The sequence below is a fragment of the Salmo trutta genome, chromosome 11, assembly GCF_901001165.1.
Source record: "Salmo trutta chromosome 11, fSalTru1.1, whole genome shotgun sequence".
Classification (NCBI taxonomy): Eukaryota; Metazoa; Chordata; class Actinopteri; order Salmoniformes; family Salmonidae; genus Salmo; species Salmo trutta.
This window is the reverse complement of record NC_042967.1, coordinates 7,026,727-7,051,089: the sequence shown is the minus strand read 5'-3', so window position 1 is coordinate 7,051,089 and position 24,363 is coordinate 7,026,727. Positions and strand designations below refer to the sequence as shown.

Here is a 24,363-nt window from a genome sequence, read left to right as displayed (position 1 = left end):
CATTAAAAATAATCTCTAGCTTATTGTCAAATGTCTTCAGTCTTCAGTGACCTGATTTTGAAAAACATAATCATAGTAGTGTCAGAATATCCATATATTTGCATATATTTAGAAGTTATACAGCACATTACTTAATATTTTCTTTCATTATTTGTTCTTTCCCGAAGTCTGACTGCAAGCGGATAACTCTATAATAGACTCCTGATTTTATTAATCCATCTTCACTTTGGTTATCCTTCAAACTGGACTGCAAAGCATTCCTACTCGATTCAGTAACATTTGAGTACCAGAAATATACTGAGAAATATAAGAGACCTAAAAGCAAAAGCCTGCAGAATAGTTTTTTCACCATCTCACCGGTGTGTGCCGTGAATCACAGGCTACAACACAAAAGTTTACTGGTAACAAGCTTCCCCACCACACCCATTGGTATGCTCGACCTGCCTGGCCAGTTTTTCTGCCAACATTTGACGTCAGACTATAAAACAACAATTGACCAACCTTATGTCTTTTGTGAGGCACTTTAACGTCACATAAAAACCAACCTGTTAACAAGCCTCTGACCAAACCTGACAGTATCAGTATCTTGCCTTCTTAGTTTCTAGCGGCACCAGCCACCACTGGTTGAGAGAAACTAGTATTTTCCTGTATTTGATTTACTGTGGATATTGATTGATATGGAATAAACATGATTGTATGTGCCGGAAGACGCAGACAGATGCATTTCCTTTATGGGAAGGGAACAGGTGTTAACCAAATATGTTTAAGTAACATATTTAATGAAGTTATTGTCACGTGTTAGTCTAGAATTATCTGTTGTAACTACAGTGCCTTTAGAAAGTATTCACACTCCTTGAATTCTTCAAAAGAAATTGTTTTGCAGCCTGAATTTAAAATGGATTAAATTGAGATTTTGTGTCACTGGCCTACTAACAATACCCCATAATGTCGAAGTGAAATTATGTTATTAGACATTTTTACAAATGAATTAAAAATGAAAAGCTGAAATGCCTTGAGTCAATAAGTATTCAAACCATTTGATAATGGCAAGCCTAAATAAGTTCAGGAGTTAAACTGTGCTTAACAAGTCACATAATGCGTTGCATGGACTTACTCTCTGTGTAACAATAGTGTTTAACATGATTTTTAAATTACTTTGTCACGCCTGCTCCCGCTCCTCCTCTCTGGTGCTCGAGGGCGCCAGGCTTCCCTTCATTACGCACACCTGCCACCAAAATTACGTGCATCAGTACTCAATGGACTCACCTGGACTCCATTACCTTGTTGATTGCCCCTCCTATATCTGTCTGTTCCTCGGTTAGATTCTTGTGTCAGTATTATTGTCGTTTTGTTTTCCCCTGTCCAGACGCTGTCCGTATTCTGTTCCTCTCCATGTTTCATTAAATGTTCACTCCCTGTACTTGGTTCTCGTACATGATTCCATATGTGTTATTTCATAGTTTTGATGTCGTCACTATTATTCTACAATGTAGAAAATAGTAAAAATAAAGAAAAACTCTTGAATGAGTAGGTATGTCCAAACTTTTGACTGGTATTGTATATTTTTTTTAAAAAGACAGATTATCTCTTTGAGCATGGTGGATGGTGTATCAATACACCCAGTCACTTCAAAGTTACAGGCGTCCTTCCTAACTCAGTTGCCTGAGAGGGAAACCGCTCAGTGGTTTCACCTTGACTCCTATGGTGACTTTAAAATAGTTACAGAGTTTAATGGCTGTGATAGGAGAAAAATGAGGATGGATCAACAACATTGAATTTACTCCACAATACTAACCTAAATGACAGAGTATATCGAAAGCACTCAACCGTCAAAGCACTGCTTCCTCAAAATAATACCTTTTGTTTCTTACTGTTCCTCAAAGCACTGTTGAAAAATAGCCCATACAATAATTCATTTTACAGTGAAGACGAGTGACGAGCTTGGTAATGATAAACTCACAGGAACTATCCTTTGGAGGGAGAAACCCTGAATGGAATCGATGCCATGGTTATCTGTTACTGGGCTCTCTGTTGACCATGCTATCGCACGGTAACATATCAGTCAGTAAGGGAGCACAAGGTGCCACTTGTGAAGTTTGCCGTTTGGGGTCAAAGGTACGTCACATGACCGCAACTAGGAAACGGGGCTTTGAGAGCTATCAGTAGAGAGTACTTTCTGTTGTCGCTTTTAAGAACTATCTTTTATGTTACACCCTTGCTCGTTGAAAGTAGTTCCAACATGATAGGAGGCAACATGTGAGTGCAATTCAAATTTTGTCTAACTACTGTATCAGTTATAAAGGGATGCTTGATAACTATAAAGATTTACATCTTACTCATTTGTTCATGGCGTGAAATGTATTATTCAGTCTGAAAGTCCACTTCCCTTTTTTATTTGTTGATTTATTTTTGTCTTGAAGGGGCTCTCCTAACCAGACCTGTGACAGTGGTGTATCCATGGACCTCTTCTTGCACTATTCTCTCATTCCATCGGTAAGGGGTCTCTGTGTCCCCATACAGTACATTAACATCCAGGTAACACTTTACTTGACACCTAGCGTCATAACACGTTATGATACAGTTATAAACATGTCATTATTTGTCATAACCGCTGCCATAACTTGCCATAGCCTGTCATAATACGATCATAACACTGTCATGACCCATATATTTACACCTGTTGGGACATATATTGCGTTATTTTATGGCTGATTGTGACACCTACATATGAGTGTCAAAACCCACATTTATTCCAATGTGTTTTTTCCTTGCCAAGAAGTTTCCTTTTGAAAGTTTATTTAAGTCGTGTTTTTACACTTTATGACACTGTCAAGAAGCATTATGACCATCCTGTGTCACTTTACTTGGACTAAGAAAATACACTTTATGACACTGTCAAGAAGCATTATGACCATCCTGTGTCACTTTACTTGGACTAAGAAAATACACTTTATGACACTGTCAAGAAGCATTATGACCAGTATGATCAGAATGATATAAGCCAGATAGACCTATCATGTACATGCCCTTATATCAGTCATCAGTCAAAAAGAGGGTGTCTTGTCCTGCTCCTGAAATCTGCTCCTGCATTCATCCCAGTCAACAGAGCATTGGGGTAGGTGCATGTCTGACATCAATGTGTGCACAATTACAATGATAATTCAGTATGGTCAATTTCAGAAAATGTTATATTACATATAAATACTTTTGACAAGTAGGCTATGGTGTAATGGAATGTTTTGCGTTGTGTGGTAAGTTTTGTTGGTTTTGACAATCTTTTGTAGGTGTCATAACCAGCCATAAAATAACGCAATCTATGTCACATCAGGTCTACATATATGTGTTATGTGTTATGACCATATTATGACAGGTTATGACAAGTTATGTCAGCTGTTATGACATTATGACATGGTTATGACCGTATCATAACGTGTTATGACACTAGGTGTCAAGTAAAGTGTAACACTACATTCTTAGAAAAAAGGGTTCGGCTGTCCCCATAGGAAACCCTGTTTGGTTCCAGAGAGAACCTTTTTTGGTTCCACGTAGAACCCTTTTGGGTTCCATGTAGAACCCTCTGTGGAAAGGGTCCTACATGAAACCCTAAAGGGGTCAACCTGGAATCAAAAAGAGTTCTTCAAAGGGTTCTCCAATGGGGACAGCTGAAGAACCCTTTTAGGTTCTAGATAACTCCTTTAGGTTCTAGATAGTGTAGTACATCAACATAATATATATTCTGTTCAACTGTGTTTTTTTGCTACAGACATGCTTATGTAATAAGACAATGTTATTTTTCTGACAAATTATCATGTATTCAACAGTGCCTTCAGAAAGTGTTCACACCCCTTGACTTTTTCCATATTTCGCTGTGTTACAGCTTGAATTTAAAATTGATTAAACTGAGATTTTGTGTCACTGGTCTACACACAATATACCATAATGTCAAAGCAAATGATGTTTTTAGAATTTTTTACAAATTAAAGTGTTCAATCCCTTTGTTATGGCAAGCCTAAATAAGTTTAAGAGTACAAATGTGCTTAACAAGTCACATAATAAGTTGCATGGATTCGCTCTGTGTGCAATAATAGTGTTTAACATGATGTTTGAATGGGGTACAGAGATGAGATAGTCAAACATACATCTATCTGTAAGATCCCTCAGTCGAGCAGTGAATATCAAACACAGATTATTTTTTCCAATGCCTCACAAGGAAGGGCACCTATTGGTAGAAAAAATGCAGACATTGAATATCCCTTTGAGCATGGTGAAGTTATTAATTACACTTTGGATGGTGTATCAATACACCCAGTCACTACAAAGATACAGGCTTCCTTCCTAACTCAGTTGCCTGAAAGGAAGGAAACCGCTCAGGAATTTCACCATGAGGCCAATGGTGACTTTAAAATAGTTACAGAGATTAATGGCTGTGATAGGAGAAAACTGAGGATGGATAAACAGCATTGTAGTTAGTCCACGATACTAACCTAAATGACAGAGTGAGAAGAAGGAAGCCTGTTCAGAACAAAAGCCCACAAAGGAAATATAAATTATATTTAAATAATAAATTCCTTGGTTTCCCAGAAATCCTGCTTATTCCCTTCTGATTCCGGGAATCCTCCAACCAGGATTTCGGGAAAACCAGGGAATTTATTGAACGTTTCTGGAATTTTGCAACCCTAGTCTTTGCTCTCTTTTGTATATTCTACATAGTTCGCCATCGTGGTTGTGCTGTCGGCCCTGCAGAGGAGATCCAGACACCTGCCCATAGATGAGAAGCTCCCCTTTCTCAACAACCGCTTTGGCATTGTTGTGTGAGTCACACTGTAACCCCTGACCCTTTACCAGTCAACCCATACTGACCCTTAAAGATAGAGACAGACACACACCGGTTTTCATCTCAAATCACATCCTATTCCCAATATACAAATGTAGGATCTTAATTTGAGCCAGTTTGCTACAGCAGACAAATAATCCTGCAGCAACAGGAAATGTGAATTATTATGCTTTTGTCGGGGTTGATCCATTTTTCATTAGGGCAAATTAAGTCTGACATTTTAAAGTGGAAATTACCAACTTAAGAAGCCTTTTTAAACTTTGAATGCTCTATAAGTTTGCATTTCCTGCTGTGCAGGAAAATTCTCAGCAACAAAAGGGTGATCAAATTAGGATCCTACATCTGTAATGCTTTCTATATAGTGCATTTAACTAGGCAAGCCAGTTAAGAACAAATTCTTATTTACAATGATGGCTTACCAAAAAGGCAAAAGGCCTCCGGCGGGGATGGGGGCTGGGATTAAAAATACAAATAAATTAAATAAAAATATAGGACAAAACACACATCACGACAAGAGAGACACCACAGCACTCATAAAGCGAGACCTAAGACGACAACATAGCATGGCAGCAACACGTAACAACACAGCATGGTAGCAACACAACATGGCAGCAGCACAACATGGTAGCAGCACAAAACAGGTTACAAACATTATTGGGCACAGACAACAGCATAAAGGGCAAGAAGGTAGAGACAACAATACATCACGCAAAGCAGCCACAACTGTCAGTAAGAGTGTCCATGATGTCATGTCCTGACCAGTAATAGGGGTTATTTGTTATTGTAGTTTGGTCAACACGTGGCAGGGGGTATTTGTTTTATGTGGTTCGGGGGTTATGTCTATGTAGAGGGGTGTTTGATTTATGTATTCTGGGGTTTTTGGGCACTGTTCTATGTTAGTGTATTTCTATGTTCTGTCTAGTCTAGTCTATTTCTATGTTTAGTTTATTGGGGTTGGACCTTCAATTGGAAGCAGCTGGTTATCGTTGCTTCTGATTGAAGGTCCTATAAGTAGGAGTTTGTTTTCATGGGGGGGGGGGGGGGGGGGGGTTTGTGGGAGATTGTGCTGTGTATAGCCTTGTGCCTTACCAGCCTGTTATTAGTCGTTGTGTTTTTTTGTGTACGTTTTGGTTTACCTTCTTTGTCCATCTAATAAAAGAAGATGAGTGCACATATTCCTGCTGCGTTTTGGTCCACTCTACCCTACGACAACCGTGACACATGATTGAGTCTTTGAATGAAGAGATTGAGATAAAACTGTCCAGTTTGAGTATTTGTTGCAGCTCGTTCCAGTCACTAGCTGCAGCGAGCTGAAAAGACGAGCGACCCAGGGATGTGTGTGCTTTGGGGACCTTTAACAGAATGTGACTGGCAGAACGGGTGTTGTATGTGGAGGATGAGGGCTGCAGTAGATATCTCAGATAGGGGGGAGTGAGGCCTAAGAGGATTTTAGAAATAAGCAGCAACCAGTGGGTCTTGTGACGGGTATATAGAGATGACCAGTTTACAGAGGAGTATAGAGTGCAGTGATGTGTCCTATAAGGAGCATTGGTGGCAAATCTGATGGCCGAATGGTAAAGAACATCTATCCGCATGAGAGCACCCTTTCCTGCCGATCTATAAATTATGTCTCCATAATCTAGCATGGTCATCTGAATCAGGGTTAGTTGTGCAGCTGGGGTGAAAGTGGAGCGATTACGATAGAGGAAACCAAGTCTAGATTTAAATTTAGCCTGCAGCTTTGGTATGTGCTGAGAGAAAGACAGTGTACCATCTAGCCATACTCCCAAGTACTTGTATGAGGTGACTACCTCAAGCTCTAAACCCTCAGAGGTAGTAATCACACCAGTGGGGAGAGGGGCATTCTTCTTACTAAACCACATTACTTTTGTTTTGGAGGCATTCAGAACAAGGTTAAGGGTAGACAAAGCTTGTTGGACACTAAGAAAGCTTTCCAGATATCAACAGTAATACAATCAAGGCACGGCAGAGGACAGGGAGAGCTCTAAAGTGTTGATTTATGACATTTGAATGTGCATTAGATGGCAACAGGATCATATTATACAGCAATTTCATCAGGTAACATGAAACAAAGCAGGCGAGAGGTAGTTAGAATAGGATGGGGGGCCAAAAGTCTGTGTAACCAATAGAGTCAGAGTCCGAATGTGGGAACAAACATTGTCTGTCCCACGTTACGGTAAACAAGAAAGTTCATAGTCAACAAAGCATGCAGGAGTCATGAGGCAAATAGCAAAATAGCAAAATGCACAAGAAAAAAAAAAACGACTTGGGGCTAGCCATTGTAAGTTCAGAGTCACTCTCCCCAACAGTGCCTGTGTGCTGGAGGCGAACGAAAGCTCGGTAGAGAGGGGGGAGTGTGGTGGGAGTACAAGTACCAGACAGGGGAGACAAGCAGCAGTGCAGCTGGAGTAGGTGTCAGACCCACTAGGTAGAAGCTTTATTTCTGGAGGCAGATTTCTTGTAGAAAATGCCAGTGGATGGCCCTGAATAGCAGGAGGGTGCTTCAAGGCCTCTGGATTTGGGAGGGGTAGTCTGTGAGTCTCCTGCCATGTGTTGGGCTCAGAGGCTTCGACACCTTTCACTTTACGCCTCAGTGCTAATTGAAGTTGTATCTGGTCTGTCCAAAATTAGGTTGTAGGTTTGGAGTTTTGATCTGGAATAAAGGTTATGCTGTGGAGGGTAGCGTCCTGCATATATCCCTGCCAAAAAATCCAAGTTTCTCTAACTCCCAAACTATGTTATTGCAAAAAACATGTTAAAAAAATGTGAGAGCTCACATGCAAAAATGCACCCTACATGAGGTGGGGTAGGGTATGTGCTCTGATCAAAAGTACTACACTATATGGGGAGTAGGATGTGTGGCTCTGGTCCTAAATACTGCACTACATGAGGGATAGGGTGTGATAGAAGATTTGAACACTCTTTATAGATACAAACATACTCCTATTACTACCCCTCTCCCTCTCAGGCCTCTGGACCTCATGGAGAACCTCAGTAACAGATGGTCCTATGGGTTTGCCTTCGGAGCTGTATCGTCCAGTGTCTTGCTTCTTTTCTCAGAGCATTACATGACCTTCAATGTTCCACCCTGGGCCAAAGGTAATTCAAAATGTTTCTGAGTGAATGGAACACTGAACAGGGGTGCGTCAGAATGTTGTTTAGCGAGTGGAACACCAGTGTAGCAGGAGTGTCAGGCAACATTAGAGCCTCAGAGGGGTCTCAGTACCTGCTGGGTTTCTCATCTCCCTAGTATCAAATCAAATGTATTTAGAAAGCCCTTTTTACATCAGCAGATGTCACAGCCTAAAACCCCAAACAGCAAGCAATGCAGATGTAAGAGCTCGGTTGTCACGTCGGTATAAAGGATCGGGAGACAGGCGCAGGAATGCGTAAAAGGGTTTTTTATTGACCCGAACTACAGCATGCCATGTAAATGCACGGGGACGAAGACCAAACAAACACGTATACAAAACACAGGGTTGGAACCCAAACAAAAAAGCGAGGAGTACCTTGATTAAATATACCCGTAATCATCTGCACAATGCAAGCGGCATGAAAGCCAAAACAACACAGCTCAGGTACTCACACGACCAACAGACATTGGAACAAGGATCCGTGACAGCGGTGGCTGGGAAAAACTCCTTAGAAAGGCAGGAACCTAGGAAGAGTACTTGATTGATTCATGAATGCCACTGTTTGCTGTATTGTGCACTGTAGCATTGATAATGGTTAGGACTGGGAGTTTTTCCTGACCACATAGCCCTAGTGACAATGATATGTGCACTGCTCTCAAAACAAGCAAAACTTTGTCTTTGTCTTTGCAGCTTTTGTGTACCTTGTAGGTGCTCTCGAGGTGGGCCTGGCCTATTTCCCTTTCTTTGCGTGTCTGTCAACCCCTTGCCGAGAGTTTGGGGCTGTTTTGGGAATCCTCTACTCTTTGACATGGTGAGTGCACATTTGACGTGATGTCATGACGTAGGGTCAGGAGTTTTTACCGACCCTGAGACCTGACCGGTTGAAGTCAGGGTCCAGAGTTTTTTCTGGTCAGGCAGGGCACATGGTCAGGACGAATATCTCCTAGCTCTATAGGGACTTACAGTGCTGGGAAAAGTATTTGCCCCCTTTCTGGTTTTCTATATTTTCGCATATTTTTTATGCTGCATGTTATTAGATATTCAACCAAAACCACATTGTAGATAAAGGGAACTACCACCACCATGCTGGACCATTGGTAAAAGGTTCTTACTGTGGAATGCAGTGTATGGTTTTGCCAGACATAATGGGACCCATCTCATCCAAAACATTTACTGAAGTTTACCAAAAAGCGCCTGTAAGCTCCTGGATGATCATCAAGATTCTGGGAAGAATGTTCTATGGACAAATGTATAACAAAAGTATAACTTGTTGGACGACATGGGTCCCATTATGCCTGGTGAAAACCATACACTTTGGGGATGCTTTGCTGCCTCAGGACCTGAATGACTTACCTTAATAGAAGGAACCATGAATTCTGCTTTGTATCAGAGAATTCTACAGGAGAATGTCAGGCCATCTGTCTGTGAGCTGAAGCTGAAGTGCAGCTGGGTAATGCAGCAAGACAATGATCCAAAACACACAATCAAGTCCACATGAAAATGGTAAAAAAGCAACAAATTTGAAGTTTTGGAATGGCCTATTCAAAGTCCAGAAAGTCAATTGAGATGTTGTGGCAGGACTTGAAACGAGCAGTTCATGCTTGAAAACGCACAAATGTCGCTGAAAAAAGCAGTTCTGGAAAAAAAAGCTATTTTGAAGTCGGCCAAAATTCCTCCACAGCAATGAGAGACTGATCAACAACTACAGGAACCATTTGGTTGGAGTCATTGCAGCTAAAGGTGCCACAGCCAGTTATTGAGTGTAAGGGGGCAATTACTTTTTACACAGGGGAATTGGATGTTGCATAACTTTGTTATTTATATAAATAAAATAAGCATTTCTTTTTTTGTTATTTGGTTCCCTTTTATCTAATGTTAGGTTTTGGTTGAAAAAATATGCAATAACAGGGAAAATCCGAAAGGGGGCAAATACTTTTTCACAGCACTGTACCTGTAGACAGCTTGATTTGGTCATTACAGGAATTGCCCAGCTATTTGACTGAATGTGAGTTGTGTTGATCTAAGGACTCCCTATAACAGCCTGGTTGGTTTTTATTTGCAGGATAATCATCACGCTGTGGGATACAGTGATGTGTCCCACTGGTAAGGTAGGTGAGTACTCAACAAGCCAACACATAGTCGTTTACCCTCGCCATTCAGAATACTTGAAACAATGTGGTATAACAGGCTGGTATAGCAGTGTGGTTTAGCAACATATACTGCCTGCAAGCAAGAGTACTGTAGCCAGTGGTGATTTTAGCATGTAAATCTTTGTGGGGCAAAAAAAAAAAAAAAAAGTGGGATGCATGCCAGCAAAGCCACTACACAACACAACACTAAACAAGACATTAGTTGCACTATAACGGTGACAAACGGTGCCCACAAAGGGCCTACATAAAGCTGTCCCAACAGCAGTCCCAACATCTTACCACTGGTACACCTGGCAGTGAAACAGTTCATTCAGCCTCCTTTACTGCCTTTAAAAAAACATAGCTGATATGGCTGACTTACTTAAACAAATGTGGTTTCTAATGACAATTGAGATGTACAAACTATGGCATAAGGGGACGGCAAGCGGATAAAAGGCCATCTGTAATTTCAATTAAGACATTAATGAGCGAACTAGGACGGACGTAGTCGTTATAACTATTTGTTTAGCACTTTGAAATGTATGGCGACAGAATTCAGAACGTGGGCCGTTCTTACAGTGTTCTCCCTGTACACCAAGTCAGAACCGTCGGATAAATGAAGTGGGCATATAAGCAGACAATGAAAGCTCTTACAATATTCAATGATTACATTTCTCTAAAGCAGGTTATAGGCTACAGTAGAACAGTCAGAACAGTAGATGAAATTAAGAGGGGTAAAATATACCAAATTTCTAGGGTGAGGCACATGGACTATTACCATCTTACTACACAACATACACATAGTATTACTTTCTTAGCTACAGTATACATATCTCCCTGGCATATTACATAATTTATGAAGCAGCATACAATACATTTTTAGACTCACATTGTTGCGCTCGGCTCACTTGAACAGGAAGGTGGCGCGGCGGTCCTCCCGAGTTAAGTTGTTTTGAGTGCGGCACAAATCATGCTTCATTGACAGCATGGCCAATGTTGAATGTTTATAATTTTAAAATAGGAAAAGAGCCCCTTAATCCCAGATTTGGGACCACACAGCCACTGTCACTGATTCCTTCCAAACCACTCATTGAATTTACGATTTCCAACTTGTTGTGTAATGTTCAATGGCCGATGAGCACCGATACGTTTTATCTATAATTTCTCTTCATATGACAAGGATTAAAAAGGATTTGCCAGTAGATTGTCGACTTGATTCATGTTGATGACTGCTAGCTAAGATTGTGAAAGTATGATGTTGACATGATCAGTCCAATCAAAGCTACGGTAGATATAATGTGATTTGACGTCATTTTATCTGTGGCCAATGACCTTGAGCCTTCTTGGACGGGCACTTCTATGGCAGCAGCCGAAAGGCTAGAATTTTCAATGTCTCCTCTTACTCTTGGCAGTGACTTAAGTCACCCATGAGTGATAGAACACTGAGCCAATCACTGCGCAACGCTCCGTATTTTCCGCTGGCTTGCCCCACCACCACAGAAAGCACTGAGCTAAGCTGAAACACCTCCATCTTGGAGCTGCTTTACTCAAGAAAACAAAAAAGAGACCATGTTTGTATGCTGCTTTATTAACTCAATGATATATCATTTTTACATTGTTTGCAAACTGATATGTGACACGTATTAATGCCAAAATAACATGCCAAACAGGCAAGCCCCCCCCCCCACCAAATAAGAAATAAGTTGTAATAAAACAACAAAAATCTGGGGCTCAAAACCCCACCTGCCTTGAATGGGTTGCCACTGAGTGTAGCACTTATCAAGGTGAAAATAAAAATGGATATGCACTCTTCTGGGAAGGGGTGACAAACTACCAATATGATGATTGTGTGATAGAATGTGTTGAATCCATTTTGTGTTACCGACATCCTGGCACGATAGCACAGAAAAACAGAAAAGCCTGTTTGAATAGCAGACAAAATATGCCTTATCCTAACTTTATTGGCATTGAATACCTGTCGTTGATGCTAATACCACTAACAAAGCAGGTTTACATCCGTTTATTAGCGTTGTCATTACGTTCAAATGCTTATACACTGTATAACCTTTAGCATATTTCCCAAGCCATTCATCTCACATATAGTTCCCAGTACAGTATGTGATGTTATTGCATTCAATGATATATCTTTATCACACATGCCAAATTAGTTATTCCTCTCACTTACTACATTCAAATGCTATATTTTCCAAGTCATTCATCACACTTTACAGTAGGTGTGGCCTATGTATTTCTTTGTCTATGACTGCCATGTGAATTTGAACTTGTACTCTGTAGATACTGGGTAGTCACCAGAAGCTAGTCTACCAGTGGCCGACCATTTTGTCTCTCGTATTCCTCCTGGGGCGGTTCACATACATGCTGGTCAAAGCTGTTCGGATTCGACTCCAGCTTGAAACTGAGGTGAGAATTTCAGTTGGAGAAATAGTTGTTACCACATCCGTTTGAGGATTTGTGTCAGTGAAATGGGGAAATTAATCTCAATAGCGTATATCAGATATGATGAAATACATACTTGTGTTATTTACGACTCATATTCAAATGAGATTTACAGTTGAAGTTGGAAGTTTACATACACCTTAGCCAAATACATTTAAAATCAGTTTTTCACAATTGCTGACATTTAATCCTAGTAAAAATTCCCTGTTTTAGGTCAGTTAGGATCACCACTTTATTTTAAGAATGTGAAATGTCAGAATAATAATAGAGAGAAGGATTTATTTCAGCTTTCATTTCTTTCATCACATTCCCAGTGGGTCAGAAGTTTCATACACTCAATTAGTATTTGGTAGCATTGGCTTTAAATTGTTTAACTTGGGTCAAACGTTTTGGGTAGCCTTCCACATGCTTCCCACAATAAGTTGGGTGAATTTTGGCCCATTCCTCCTGACAGAGCTGGTGTAACTGAGTCAGGTTTGTAGGCCTCCTTGCTCGCAGACGCTTTTCAGTTCTGTCCACACATTTTCTATAGGATTGAGGTCAGGGCTTTATGATGGCCACTCCAATACCTTGACTTTGTTGTCCTTAAGCCATTTTGCCACAACTTTGGAAGTATGCTTGGGGTCATTGTCCATTTGGAAGACCCATTTGCAACCAAGCTTTAACTTCCTGACTGATGTCTTGAGATGTTGCTTCAATATATCCACATAATTGTCCTGCCTCATTATGCCATCTATTTTGTGAAGTGCACCAGTCCCTCCTGCAGCAAAGCACTGCCACAACATGATGCTACCTGCTGTGCTTCATGGTTGGGATGGTGTTCTTCGGCTTGCAAGCCTCCCCCTTTTTCTTCCAAACATAATGATGGTCATTATGGCCAAACAGTTTTGATTTTGTTTCATCAGACCAGAGGACATTTCTCCAAAAAGTATGATCTTTGTCCCCGTGTGCAGTTGCAAACCATAGTCTGGCTTTTTTATGGCGGTTTTGGAGCAGTGGCTTCTTCCTTGCTGAGCGGCCTTTCAGGTTATGTCGATATAGGACTCGTTTCACTGTGGATATAGATACTTTTGTACCTGTTTCCTCCAGCATCTTCACAAGGTCCTTTGCTGTTGTTCCGGGATTGATTTATACTTTCATCTCTAGGAGTCAGAACGCATCTCCTTCCTGAGCGGTATGATGGCTGCGTGGTCCCATGGTGTTTATACTTGCGTACTATTGTTTGCACAGATGAACGTGGTACCTTCAGGCGTTTGAAAATTGCTCCCAAGGATGACCCAGACTTGTGGAGGTCTACCATTTTTTTCTGAGGTCTTGGCTGATTTATTTTGATTTTCCCATGATTTCAAGCAAAGAGGCACTGAGTTTGAAGGTAGGCCTTGAAATACATCCACAGGTACACCTCCAGTTGACTCAAATTATGTCAATTAGCCTATCAGAAGCTTTTAAAGCCATGACATCATTTTCTGGAATTTTCCAAGCTGTTTAAAGACACAGTCAACTTAGTGTATGTAAACTTCTGACCCACTGGAATTGTGATACAGTGAATTATAAGTGAAATAATCTGTCTGTAAAAAAAATGTTTGAAAAATTACTTATGTCATGCACAAAGAAGATGTCCTAAATGACTTGCCTAAACTATAGTTTCTTAACAAGAAATGTGTGGAGTGGTTGAAAAACGAGTTTTAATGACTCCAACCTAAGTGTATGTAGACTTCCGACTTCAACTATATATATCATGAACTTCAGATCATGCCCCCAAAAATTGCCATCACGACAAGGGGAGAGGTCTAGGTTAGCATTACTGGTCTTTAGCCAAAAGGTCTTTAGACATGCCCGACTTTGAGGAGCAACCATCCAATGAATGATGAGTTTGTCTGTTGACAAGAATCTTCTTTCAGGACCAAGACCAGCTAATCCAGTGTCACCAGGCCAAGCATGTACAGAGGTTGTTGAGGAGGAGCCCTATTGACCGGTAGGACAACAGTAGGAGAAACACTGGCTCATCATTAGCCCTACATACAGTAGGGCATTAGCCCTTCATTCATTAATGTAGGGCTAGTTCATAATTTCAGTTATTACCATCACAAGTTATAGCCATACATATAAATATGATATATTCTGTGGTTATATAAAAGTAAATCATTGGTAACAGCCTGTCACACCATTGATAAATACACCACCATTGGCCTGGTTTCAAAATTAGGCCAACTATGTTCAACACGTGACAATCATTCACATTTCATTGTTGGTCATGCAAACATTCAGCATGAACTGGTTGTGTGTCTCAAAGATTTTTCATGGAGTGTTAAGAATGGTTTCGTTAAATTCCGGATTCGTTTTGATAGGAAACTGGAGACCAGTTGGTTCCAGAGGAGGGTCTATGACTGGGACACCCACTTCAAGTTCCCTAACAGAATGATCGGCACATCCGTCATATCCCTGATTGGCTTATACACGGTTAGCCTTGTTATATGGGAGGGATTAGGTTTTTCATGTGTTATTTTACACTTATTTGATGTATTTTATTTGGCATATTTTTGTGTGCTTCTGACTGTGTGCTTTGGGTGCATCTGTCCTTCCACAGATGACTTTGGCTGACTATAGTCTCAGTGACTATGCGTTTGATAGATTGGATGTTCTGATAGACCAACTGAAGAAGCTGGATTTTTCCTGCAATGAGACAGAGATATTTGTAGCCATGATCCCCCAATTTGAGGAATTCGCTAACGTTGCCAGAAGTAAGGAGCATGGTTTAGACTATTGTGTGTGTGCATGCTTGCGTGCGTGTGTTGCCGCACCCACACTTAGAAAAAAAGGTGCTATCTAGAACTTAAAATGGTTCTCCCGCTGTCCAAATAGGAGAACCCTTTGAAGAACCCTTTTGGGTTCCATGTAGAATCCTCTGGTTCTACATGGTTCCAGAGGGTTCTATCTGGTTCTACATGGTTCCGGGGGGTTCTACATGGAACCCAAATTGTTCTACCTGGAACCATAGGGGACAGCACCATAGGGGGCAGCCCCCTATCGGGACAGCCGAAGAACCCTTTTGGAACCCTTTTGGAACCCTTTTTTCAAAGAGTGCAGATTTTGCCTGAATATCTGTACCATTATCATTCATCAGTCTGCATTGATTGATTTGATTTTCCAGAGTCCTGGCTAGCCACAACCATCTTTGCCACCCTAACGTCTGTGTCATACACATTCCATGTGTTAGCATGTTACCGGTATGTCCTGTTTGATGCAGTTATTCCAAAATATTCCAAACACTGTATATACACAGTATAGATTATGTAAATGATGTATGATCTGTTAGTATTATTAACAGTATCTGTTAGTATTGCTGTTATAATTTTCGTCCTGTCACAGGAAACATCTGAAGAGATTGTGGGCGGGGGAGAAGGGCTTTCTTCCTGAGAAGTTCCATAATCCCAATTCTGCAGTCAGTGTGGTGAGTAATCCCAATTCCAGAATGTTCCACGGAATTATTGGGAATGTTATTTGTAGTGTCAAAATATTTAAGAGTCATATTTTGTAACATTACATACAGGCTGCCATCACAAGATACTCCGGATGGCAAATAGCGTTTACTTTGTGGGGTAAGACAACCTTTCCTCTTCCTTTCAGCCCATACAATACATACTTATAAGGGGATATATAGGATGAGACATAAACAGTCACCTCAAATGATTGCCACTCTTGATAAAGATGAGCAAAAAATACTGTAGAAAAGAAGTAATAAAAATACAGAGATGTATTATATGATAAACAAAATACTAATTTATGCTAATACAATTGCTCAGAGAAAAATGTTTTGTTTAAGTAATAAAATAAAATCTTAAAGATATCTGTGGAAATGATTTACACTCCTGTTTTCAACGCTTTGTGCGCCCTCCCCTTGCAAGGTTAACAGCGCTAAGCCTTTCTCCTATAATGACAATGCATTAATGCTTTCTCCTATAATGAGATTGAAAAATACATTGGTAGGGATCTTAGACCATTCCTCCGTACAGACTCTTTCCAGATCCTTGATATCCTTTGGTCTGCGCTTATGGACTGCCCTCTTGTAACGGCTGTCAAATGGAGTAGACCAAGGCGCAGCGTGGTTAGTGCTCATCATGTATTTATTATAGAACACTTTAAACAAAGAAACAAAAACCGACAGCCAAACAGTTCTGTCAGGTAAGCAACACTAAACAGAAATTAACCACCCACAAAACCCAAAGGAAAACAGGCTACCTAAGTATGGCTCCCAATCAGCGACAACGATGTACAGCTGTCCCTGATTGAGAGCCATACCATGCCAAAACAAAGAAATACAAAACATAGAAAAAAGGACATAGAATGCCCACCCTAGTCACACCCTGGCCTAACCAAAATAGAGAACAAAACCCTCTCTATGGCCAGGGCGTGACACCTCTTCAATTCAAACCTCAGGTTTTCAATGGGTTTCAAGTCCGGAGACTGCAATGGCCATTGCACCCGGTTCCAATCCAAGTGCCAATGCCGTTTAGCAAACTCCAGGAGTTTACATTTGCTGTTTGCTCTCAATAAAATAGCCTATTGGCATGGCGTTGGCATCTAACTTTTGAGTTGGAGACTTGGTGACCCCAAGAGTTTTTGATGCCATCCGAACCATCTTCCTCACTGTGTGTTGGGACAAGATACACATTTGCGTCCTCTACCGGGCAAGTTTAACACAGTTCCAGTGGTTTTAAACTTTGTAATTGTTGCCCTAATAGTACTAAGTGGTATATTTGGTTTTTCAGGGTTTTTTTGGTACCCATTGCCTAATTTATGAAAGTCAACAACCAGTTGTCTCTTTTCATTTGTGAGTTATTTTGCCTTTCCGCATGGTGATGGATGACAAAGTGATTTTGCACGTGTGTTACCTCATTTTTATACCCCAGTGAAACAGCAAGCCATGGAAGGCCATAATACAGTTCCTTAAACTGAGATACATTTTTAAAAAGTAGAATGTTAATGCAGATTTTATTTAGTTTGATTTTATTTATAATAATCTTCAGGGTTGCCAATAATATTGACAGGTATCTTTTTTAGATAAAAAAAACTTCTTAAGCGTAATCTCTTTCTCCGAGCAATTGTATTAGTATAAAAGTATGTCATTGTCACTTTTTGGGGGGGATACAGTATAGCACAGTATTTGTATTATTTACAGTCTTTTTTGTTCATCTTTATGAAGGGTGCCAATCATTTTGGAGGTGTCCGTGAATAATTATTTATTGGATTGGTAAAAGATAAATAAATGCATTCTATATGAAAGTTCTCCAATTTCTTCCAGGTTTTCTAATTGTTCACTTTGTCCAGTTCGTCTTTGCGTTGCTCTTTACCTACGGAGTTGTCCTCCCCATCCAAAATGGAAGAGTGTTGGAAATGTTGACCAACATGGGAACCATTCTGTAAGTGTACCCTATGGGACAGTTTCCCAGACCCAGATGAACAGAGAATCTCCATTGAAAGTGTTTTTGAGTCCAGGATTAGCCTTAATCTGGATTTGGGAAACCGGCCCTTTCACTGCTTTAAACAGGCTCTAACTATTCAGAAATAAAACATTTTCAAGGAGTCGCTCAGTTCATATGAAAAAAATGTCCCTGATCGCTGGTATTTCTTTACCCATTGAGCGTCGACGTAACATATTTCCTGGTATGTATGCATATCCAAGCAGTGTGAGTTTCCTTATCCTGTATGAAGTAACGCTCTCTCTATCAGTTTGACCATAGGTATCGTTATAGGATTGGTTATACTACAGGTGATGCTGGTCCAAGTGTTCTTCCTTCAGGACAAGATCTCACCGTCAGACAGGAAGAAACCTCTGGCACTCAACAACAGGTGCGGTATTATGTAATACAGGCCATACCTCTTGACCTAACGTTCACCTTAGCCTACTGGTCACCTGTCATTCACCCATCACAACTCTACCCAGTTACAATCTATGGTTAGTGCGTTTCTTTGGAACATTCACACAAAGAAAAAATAATGCTTAACAGTTCCTTAATGAAAGGATTTCAAGGGAGGACATGGTGCATTTACAGTACCAGTCAAAAGTTTGGACACACCTACTCTTTCAATTTTTTTAGTTTTATTTGACTATTTTCTACATTGTAGAATAATAGTGAAGACACAAAACTATGAAATAACATGTATGGAATCATGTAGTAACCAAAAAAGTGTTAAACAAATCAAAACATATTTTAGATTTGAGATTCTTCAAAGTAGCCCCCTTTGCCTTGATGACAGCTTTGCACACTCTTGGCATTCTCTCAACCAGCTTCATGAGGAATGCTTTTCCAACAGTCTTGAAGGAGTTCCAACATATGCTGAGCACTTGTTGGCTGCTTTTCCTTCACTCTGCGGTCCAACTCATCCCAAACCATCTCAATTGGGTTGAGGTTGGGGGGATTGTGGAGGCCAGGTCATCTGATGCAGCACTCCATCACTCTCCTTCAAATAGCCCTTACACAGCCTGGAGGTGTGTTGGATCATTGTCTTGTTGAAAAACAAATGATATTCCTACTAACCGCAAACGAGATAGGATGGCGTATCGCTGCAGAATGCTATGGTAGCCATGCTGGTTAAGTCTGCCTTGAATTCTAAATAAATCACCAACAGTGTCACCAGCAAAGCCCCCCCACACCATCACACCTCACACGGCGGTTGGAACCAAAAATCAACATTTTTGACTCATTAGACCAAAGAACAGATTTTCACCGGTTTGATGTCCATTGCTCGTGTTTCTTGGCCCAAGCAAGTCTCTTCTTCTTATTGGTGTCCTTTAGTAGTTGTTTCTTTGCAGCAATTCGACCATGAAGGCCTGATTCACGCAGTCTCCTCTGAACAGTTGATGTTGAGATGTGTCTGTTACTTGAACTCTGTGAAGCATTTATTTGGGCTGCAATCTGAAGTGCAGTTAACTCTAATGAACTTATCCTCTGCAGCAGAGGTAACTCTGGGCTTCCATTCCTGTGGCAGTCCTCATGAGAGCCAGTTTCATCATAGCGCTTGATGGTTTTTGCGACTGCACTTGAAGAAACTTTGAAAGTTCTTGAAATTTTCCACATTGACTGACCTTCATGTCTTAAAGTAATGATGGACTGTCACTTCTCTTTGCTTATTTGAGCTGTTATTGCCATAATATGGCTCAAACGCATTAAGAAGGAAGAAATTCCACAAATGAACTTTTAGCAAGGCACACCTGTTAATTGAAATGCATTCCAGATGACTACCTGAGAGAATGCCAAGAGTGTGCAAAGCTGTCATCAAGGCAAAGGGTGGCTACTTTGAAGAATCTCAAATATAACATATATTTTGATTTGTTTTGGTTACTACATGATTCCATGTGTGTAATTTCATAGTTTTGATGTCTTCAGTATTATTCTACAATGTAGAACATAGTAAAAATAAAGAAAAACCCTTGAATGAGTAGGTGTGTCCAAACTTTTAACTGGTACTGTACGTGTGTACTGTACCACAAGAGGTAATGACTGGAGCGGAATAAGTGGAATGGTATCTAACACATGGTTTATATGTGTTTGATGCCATTCCTTAAGTTCAGTTCCAGACATTATTATGAGCCGTCCTCCCCTCAGCACCTTCCATTGTACTGTACATATCATACCGCACAGGTCAACATTGGGACAAATATTGGATTTCCTGGTTTACATCATAAGATCTTTTCACAAGTATTTTTCTTTACCCAGAGCAATTTATTTTAGTTTACCTTAGTTACGAAAGTTTTTCTTAACCTAGGGTTAACACTGGGGATTAATAATAGTGGTTCTCACCTGAACACTAATGCCCACAAGCTAATGTAAAGCGTCAAACACAACCAGTATTTACAAGTTAATCTTACATGCCTCTGGTCACAGACTTGAGGAGGTTTTATGGGTTGACACACAGCATTTCACCCAAACCAGGGCTAGCTGAGCTTCATAATGCATAAATGTGTGGCAAAGACAATGTGCAGTCAAGCTGTTTGCACACACACGCAAGAACACGCAAGAATACACACACACACATGCCGTGACCCCACTTTGACAGTGCATGTTCTGCATACATATCAGGAAATACATACACTGAGTATACAAAATATTAAGAACACCTGCTCTTTCCATGACAAAGACTGACCAGTTGAATCCAGGTGAAAGCTATGATCCCTTATTGATGTCACTTGTTAAATCCACTTCAATCAGTGTAGATGAAGGTGAGGAGACAGGTTAAAAACATATTTTTAAGCCTTGAGACATGGATTATGTATGTGTGCCATTCAGAGGGTGAATGGGGAAGACAAAATATTTAAGTGCCTTTGAACAGGGTATGGTAGTAGGTGCCAGGCGCACCGGTTTGTGTCAAGAACTGCAACGCTGCTGTGTTATTCACGCTCAACAGTTTCCTGTGTGTATCAAGAATGGTCCAACACCCAAAGGACATCCAGCCAACTTGACACAACTATGGGAAGCATTGGAGTCAACATGGGCCAGTATCCCTGTGGAACGCTTTCAACACCTTGTAGAGTCCATGCCCAAGAAGTTGTTCTGAGGGCGAAATATCAGGAAGGTGTTCCTAATGTTTGGTATACTCAGTGTACGTTGACATGGCACTCTATGGTATCTCCCCTTTAGGAAGGCGTTCCACAACTTCAACTACTTCTTCTTCTTCTACAACGTTGTGATGGGCCTGAGTAACTGCATCCTGCGTCTGCTGACCAGCTGCGTGGTGGGCACCTGGCTGGTGTCACGCATCGACCGTACCATCATGCCGAGGGGATACGAGTCCATGGACCCTGGTCAGTTTAGTGACCTAGTTAGGGCCCAGAGGGTTTTCCCTGACCACCTGACCAAGAAAAACTCTGCGCCCTAATTAAAGGCTTTAACTAAAGCCCATAGTTTTTCGTTGAAAACTCATACAGGTGCAGCTATACACAAACAGGTGGCGTAGCCAGCCAGAACGGCTCAAGGGAGCAGGAGCCTATCTCTCCTTTCTGTAGAGCAGGGGGTAGGCAACCCTGTTCCTGGAATGTCTTCAGTACTGCAGGATTCTGTTCCAACTAGGCACCACACCTGACCAACTGAGCTAATTAATCAGTTCAGTGATTGCCTAAATTCAACTGGTCTTCCAGATCGGTTAAATCCAAATCATGAAGTGCCTGTAGCACTCCAGGACCAGGGTTGCCTACCACTGCTGTAGATTGTGGCAGCTTGATGTGTACAAGTACACCCCTTGGACAGGACGCTAGTCCCAAATCTCGGACCTGCCCCCCCCACCACCTCTGAGTTCACCTTTAGTTTTTTGTCCCAACACTACACAGCTGATTCAAATAATCAAAGCATGATGATGAGTTGGATATTTGAATCAGCTGTGTAGTGCTAGGGCAAAAACCAAAATGTGCATCCAGGGGAGTGGCCCCGGGACCAAGGTTGGGAAACACTGCTCTAGTCAATCGCAGGGCCTGTAATATATGATGTATACAGAAGGTGGCAGCATTTCACAGGATTTGTATGACAAAGATTGTGTGGAAAGTACATGTCATATAGAATGTAACTCTTTGACGGTCTATTTTAGGTTACAGCACTTGGATCGGGATGATTTTTGCAGACCACTACCACAACAACCCTGTCATGGTGTGTTTCTGCCATCTTCTCCTGTCCAACACCATGGCGAAACAACAGAGGACCACAGAGGCAGCATCCTACTCCACGTTCAACAACACATCTTCGCCAGGTCAGTTAACATCAAGATGTCATGAACACAGCTGCAGATCAAATAATGGGCTGTTTAAAATATAATTTACTCTAGGTTGAAGTTTCTCATCATGTGAGTGTGTATTAGACTAAATAGTCCTTGAGAGATCAGAAGGTTCTGAGAGCACAAATCATACTAACCTCCAGTGGTGTAAAGTACTGAAATAAAAATACTTTAAAGTACTACTTAAGTAGTTTTCTGGGGTATCTGTACTTTACTTGACTATTTATATTTTAGCAATTACATTTACTTTTGATACTTAAGTTTATTTAAAACCAAATACTTTTAGACTTTAACTCAAGTAGTATTTTACTGGGTGACTTTCACTTTTACTTGAGTCATTTTCTACTAAGGTATCTTTTCTACTAAGGTATCAATTATGTACTTTTTCCGCCACTGCAAACCTCAGTAGCCCAACACAGACTTGATCAAAAGAGACAAATTAGCAGATCCTGGACGCCCCACAACTCACACAAGTGACATTAGAGACCTGAAATAGGAACACTAGGACACGTAATAAATATTTTGTAGATAATGTCAGTCTCTCTCTAATACCACTGTGTTGTAGATTCAGCCCGTGGAAGCCGGGCCAGGCGGCGATGGATGCTCCTTTACACCCTGATGAAGAACCCAAGACTGATCCTCCTGAGGAAGAACAGGACCTCCTCCAGTCCCACTGACCACCAGGACACTGTGGTCCAAGCCTGGCTGCTGGCCTCTCAGACTGAACCGATAGGACAGGCACCAGAGATGACGGCCACAGCCGCTACAGCTACATCAGATCAGACGATGACCAATGGGCAGACATTAACTGACTGATTCTGCTCAGGGTTTATACACGTGCAGCCTGAAATAGTGCAGTACAATACTATGATATAACATTTAGTAGACCTACACACATTTCGAGGACACTTTTTGGCTCATGAGTGCTACATTTGATACTACAGGCCAATTCTTCTGTAGGCCAAGCTCTTACAATGTATTGTATGTGATGAATAATATGATTAATGTATTGTCAATTCGGGAAATACCAACATAATTACTCCTACTGTGAAAGATGACAGGACAAATGGACACAGTTATGCTTTTTACCTCATAATGGTCCGTTTGTTTTTAGTAGGCCACATAGCTGCGGGAAGTAGAGGTGCTGAGGGTGCTGCAGCACTCCCTGAAAAATAATAATAAAACAAATATACAGTACCAGTCATAGGTTTGGACACACCTACTCATTCAAGAGTTTTTCTTTATTTTTACTATTTTCTACATTGGAGAATAATAGTGAAGACATCAAAACTATGAAATAACACATATGGAATCATGTAGTAACCAAAAAAGTGTTAAACAAATCAAAATATATTTTAGATTTGAGATTCTTCAATGTAGCCACCGTTTGCCTTGATGACAGCTTTGCACACTCTTGGCATTCGCTAAGGTCGTCACCTGGAATGCATTTCAATTAACATGTGTGCCTTGTTAAAAGATAATTTCTGGAATTTCTTTCCTTTTTAATGCATTTGAGCCAATCAGTTGTGTTGTGACAAGGTAGGGGTGGTATACAGAAGATAGCCCTATTTGGTAAAAGACCAAGTCCATATTATGGCAAGAACAGCTCAAATAAGCAAAGAGAAATGATAGTCCATCATTCATTTAAGACATGAAGGTCAGTCAATGCGGAAAATTTAAAAAACTTTGAACGTTTTTTCAAGTGCAACCATCAAGCGCTATGATGAAACTGGCTCTCATGAGGACCGCCACAGGAAAGGAAGATCCAGAGTTACCTCTGCTGCAGAGGATAAGTTCATTAGAGTTACCAGCCTCAGAAATTGCAGCCCAAATAAATGCTTCATGGAGTTAAATTATGAGACAGATCTCCACATCAACTGTTCAGAGGAGACTGCGTGAATCAGGCCTTTATGGTCAAATTGCTGCAAAGAAACCACTTCTAAAGGACACCAATAAGAAGAAGAGACTTTCTTGGGCCAAGAAAAATGAGCAATAGACATTAGACCGATGCAAATCTGTCCTCTTG

At 40.8% G+C, this 24,363-nt stretch overlaps 1 protein-coding gene across 2 annotated transcripts; it reads left to right on the top strand.

Moving 5' to 3' along the window:
• The first annotated feature begins 2,127 nt into the window (after nucleotides 1–2,127).
• stra6l (STRA6-like) lies at nucleotides 2,128–23,551 on the top strand. Of its 2 annotated transcripts, none has more exons than XM_029766149.1 (18): nucleotides 2,128–2,256; nucleotides 2,421–2,535; nucleotides 4,711–4,811; nucleotides 7,824–7,954; nucleotides 8,680–8,800; nucleotides 10,052–10,097; nucleotides 12,414–12,539; nucleotides 14,477–14,550; nucleotides 14,924–15,035; nucleotides 15,163–15,316; nucleotides 15,727–15,802; nucleotides 15,945–16,026; nucleotides 16,126–16,174; nucleotides 17,878–17,995; nucleotides 18,306–18,425; nucleotides 21,215–21,378; nucleotides 22,155–22,313; nucleotides 22,903–23,551. In XM_029766149.1, the coding sequence occupies exons 1-18, from the start codon at nucleotides 2,240–2,242 to the stop codon at nucleotides 23,151–23,153; spliced, it is 2,016 nt and encodes a 671-aa protein (XP_029622009.1). In that variant the 5' UTR covers nucleotides 2,128–2,239; the 3' UTR covers nucleotides 23,154–23,551. The 2 variants fall into 2 exon arrangements, with proteins under 2 accessions (XP_029622009.1, XP_029622010.1); XM_029766150.1 differs by having other exon boundaries at nucleotides 2,129–2,256; nucleotides 2,421–2,493.
• The last annotated feature ends 812 nt before the right edge of the window (nucleotides 23,552–24,363 follow it).

What these genes read in the sequence shown, in the direction of transcription:
- stra6l (XM_029766149.1), top strand. An exon ending in ATCCTCTACTCTTTGACATG is followed by an intron (nt 8,801 to 10,051) that starts GTGAGTGCACAT and finishes TTTTATTTGCAG; the next exon opens with GATAATCATCACGCTGTGGG. An exon ending in ACCAACATGGGAACCATTCT is followed by an intron (nt 17,996 to 18,305) that starts GTAAGTGTACCC and finishes TCTCTCTATCAG; the next exon opens with TTTGACCATAGGTATCGTTA.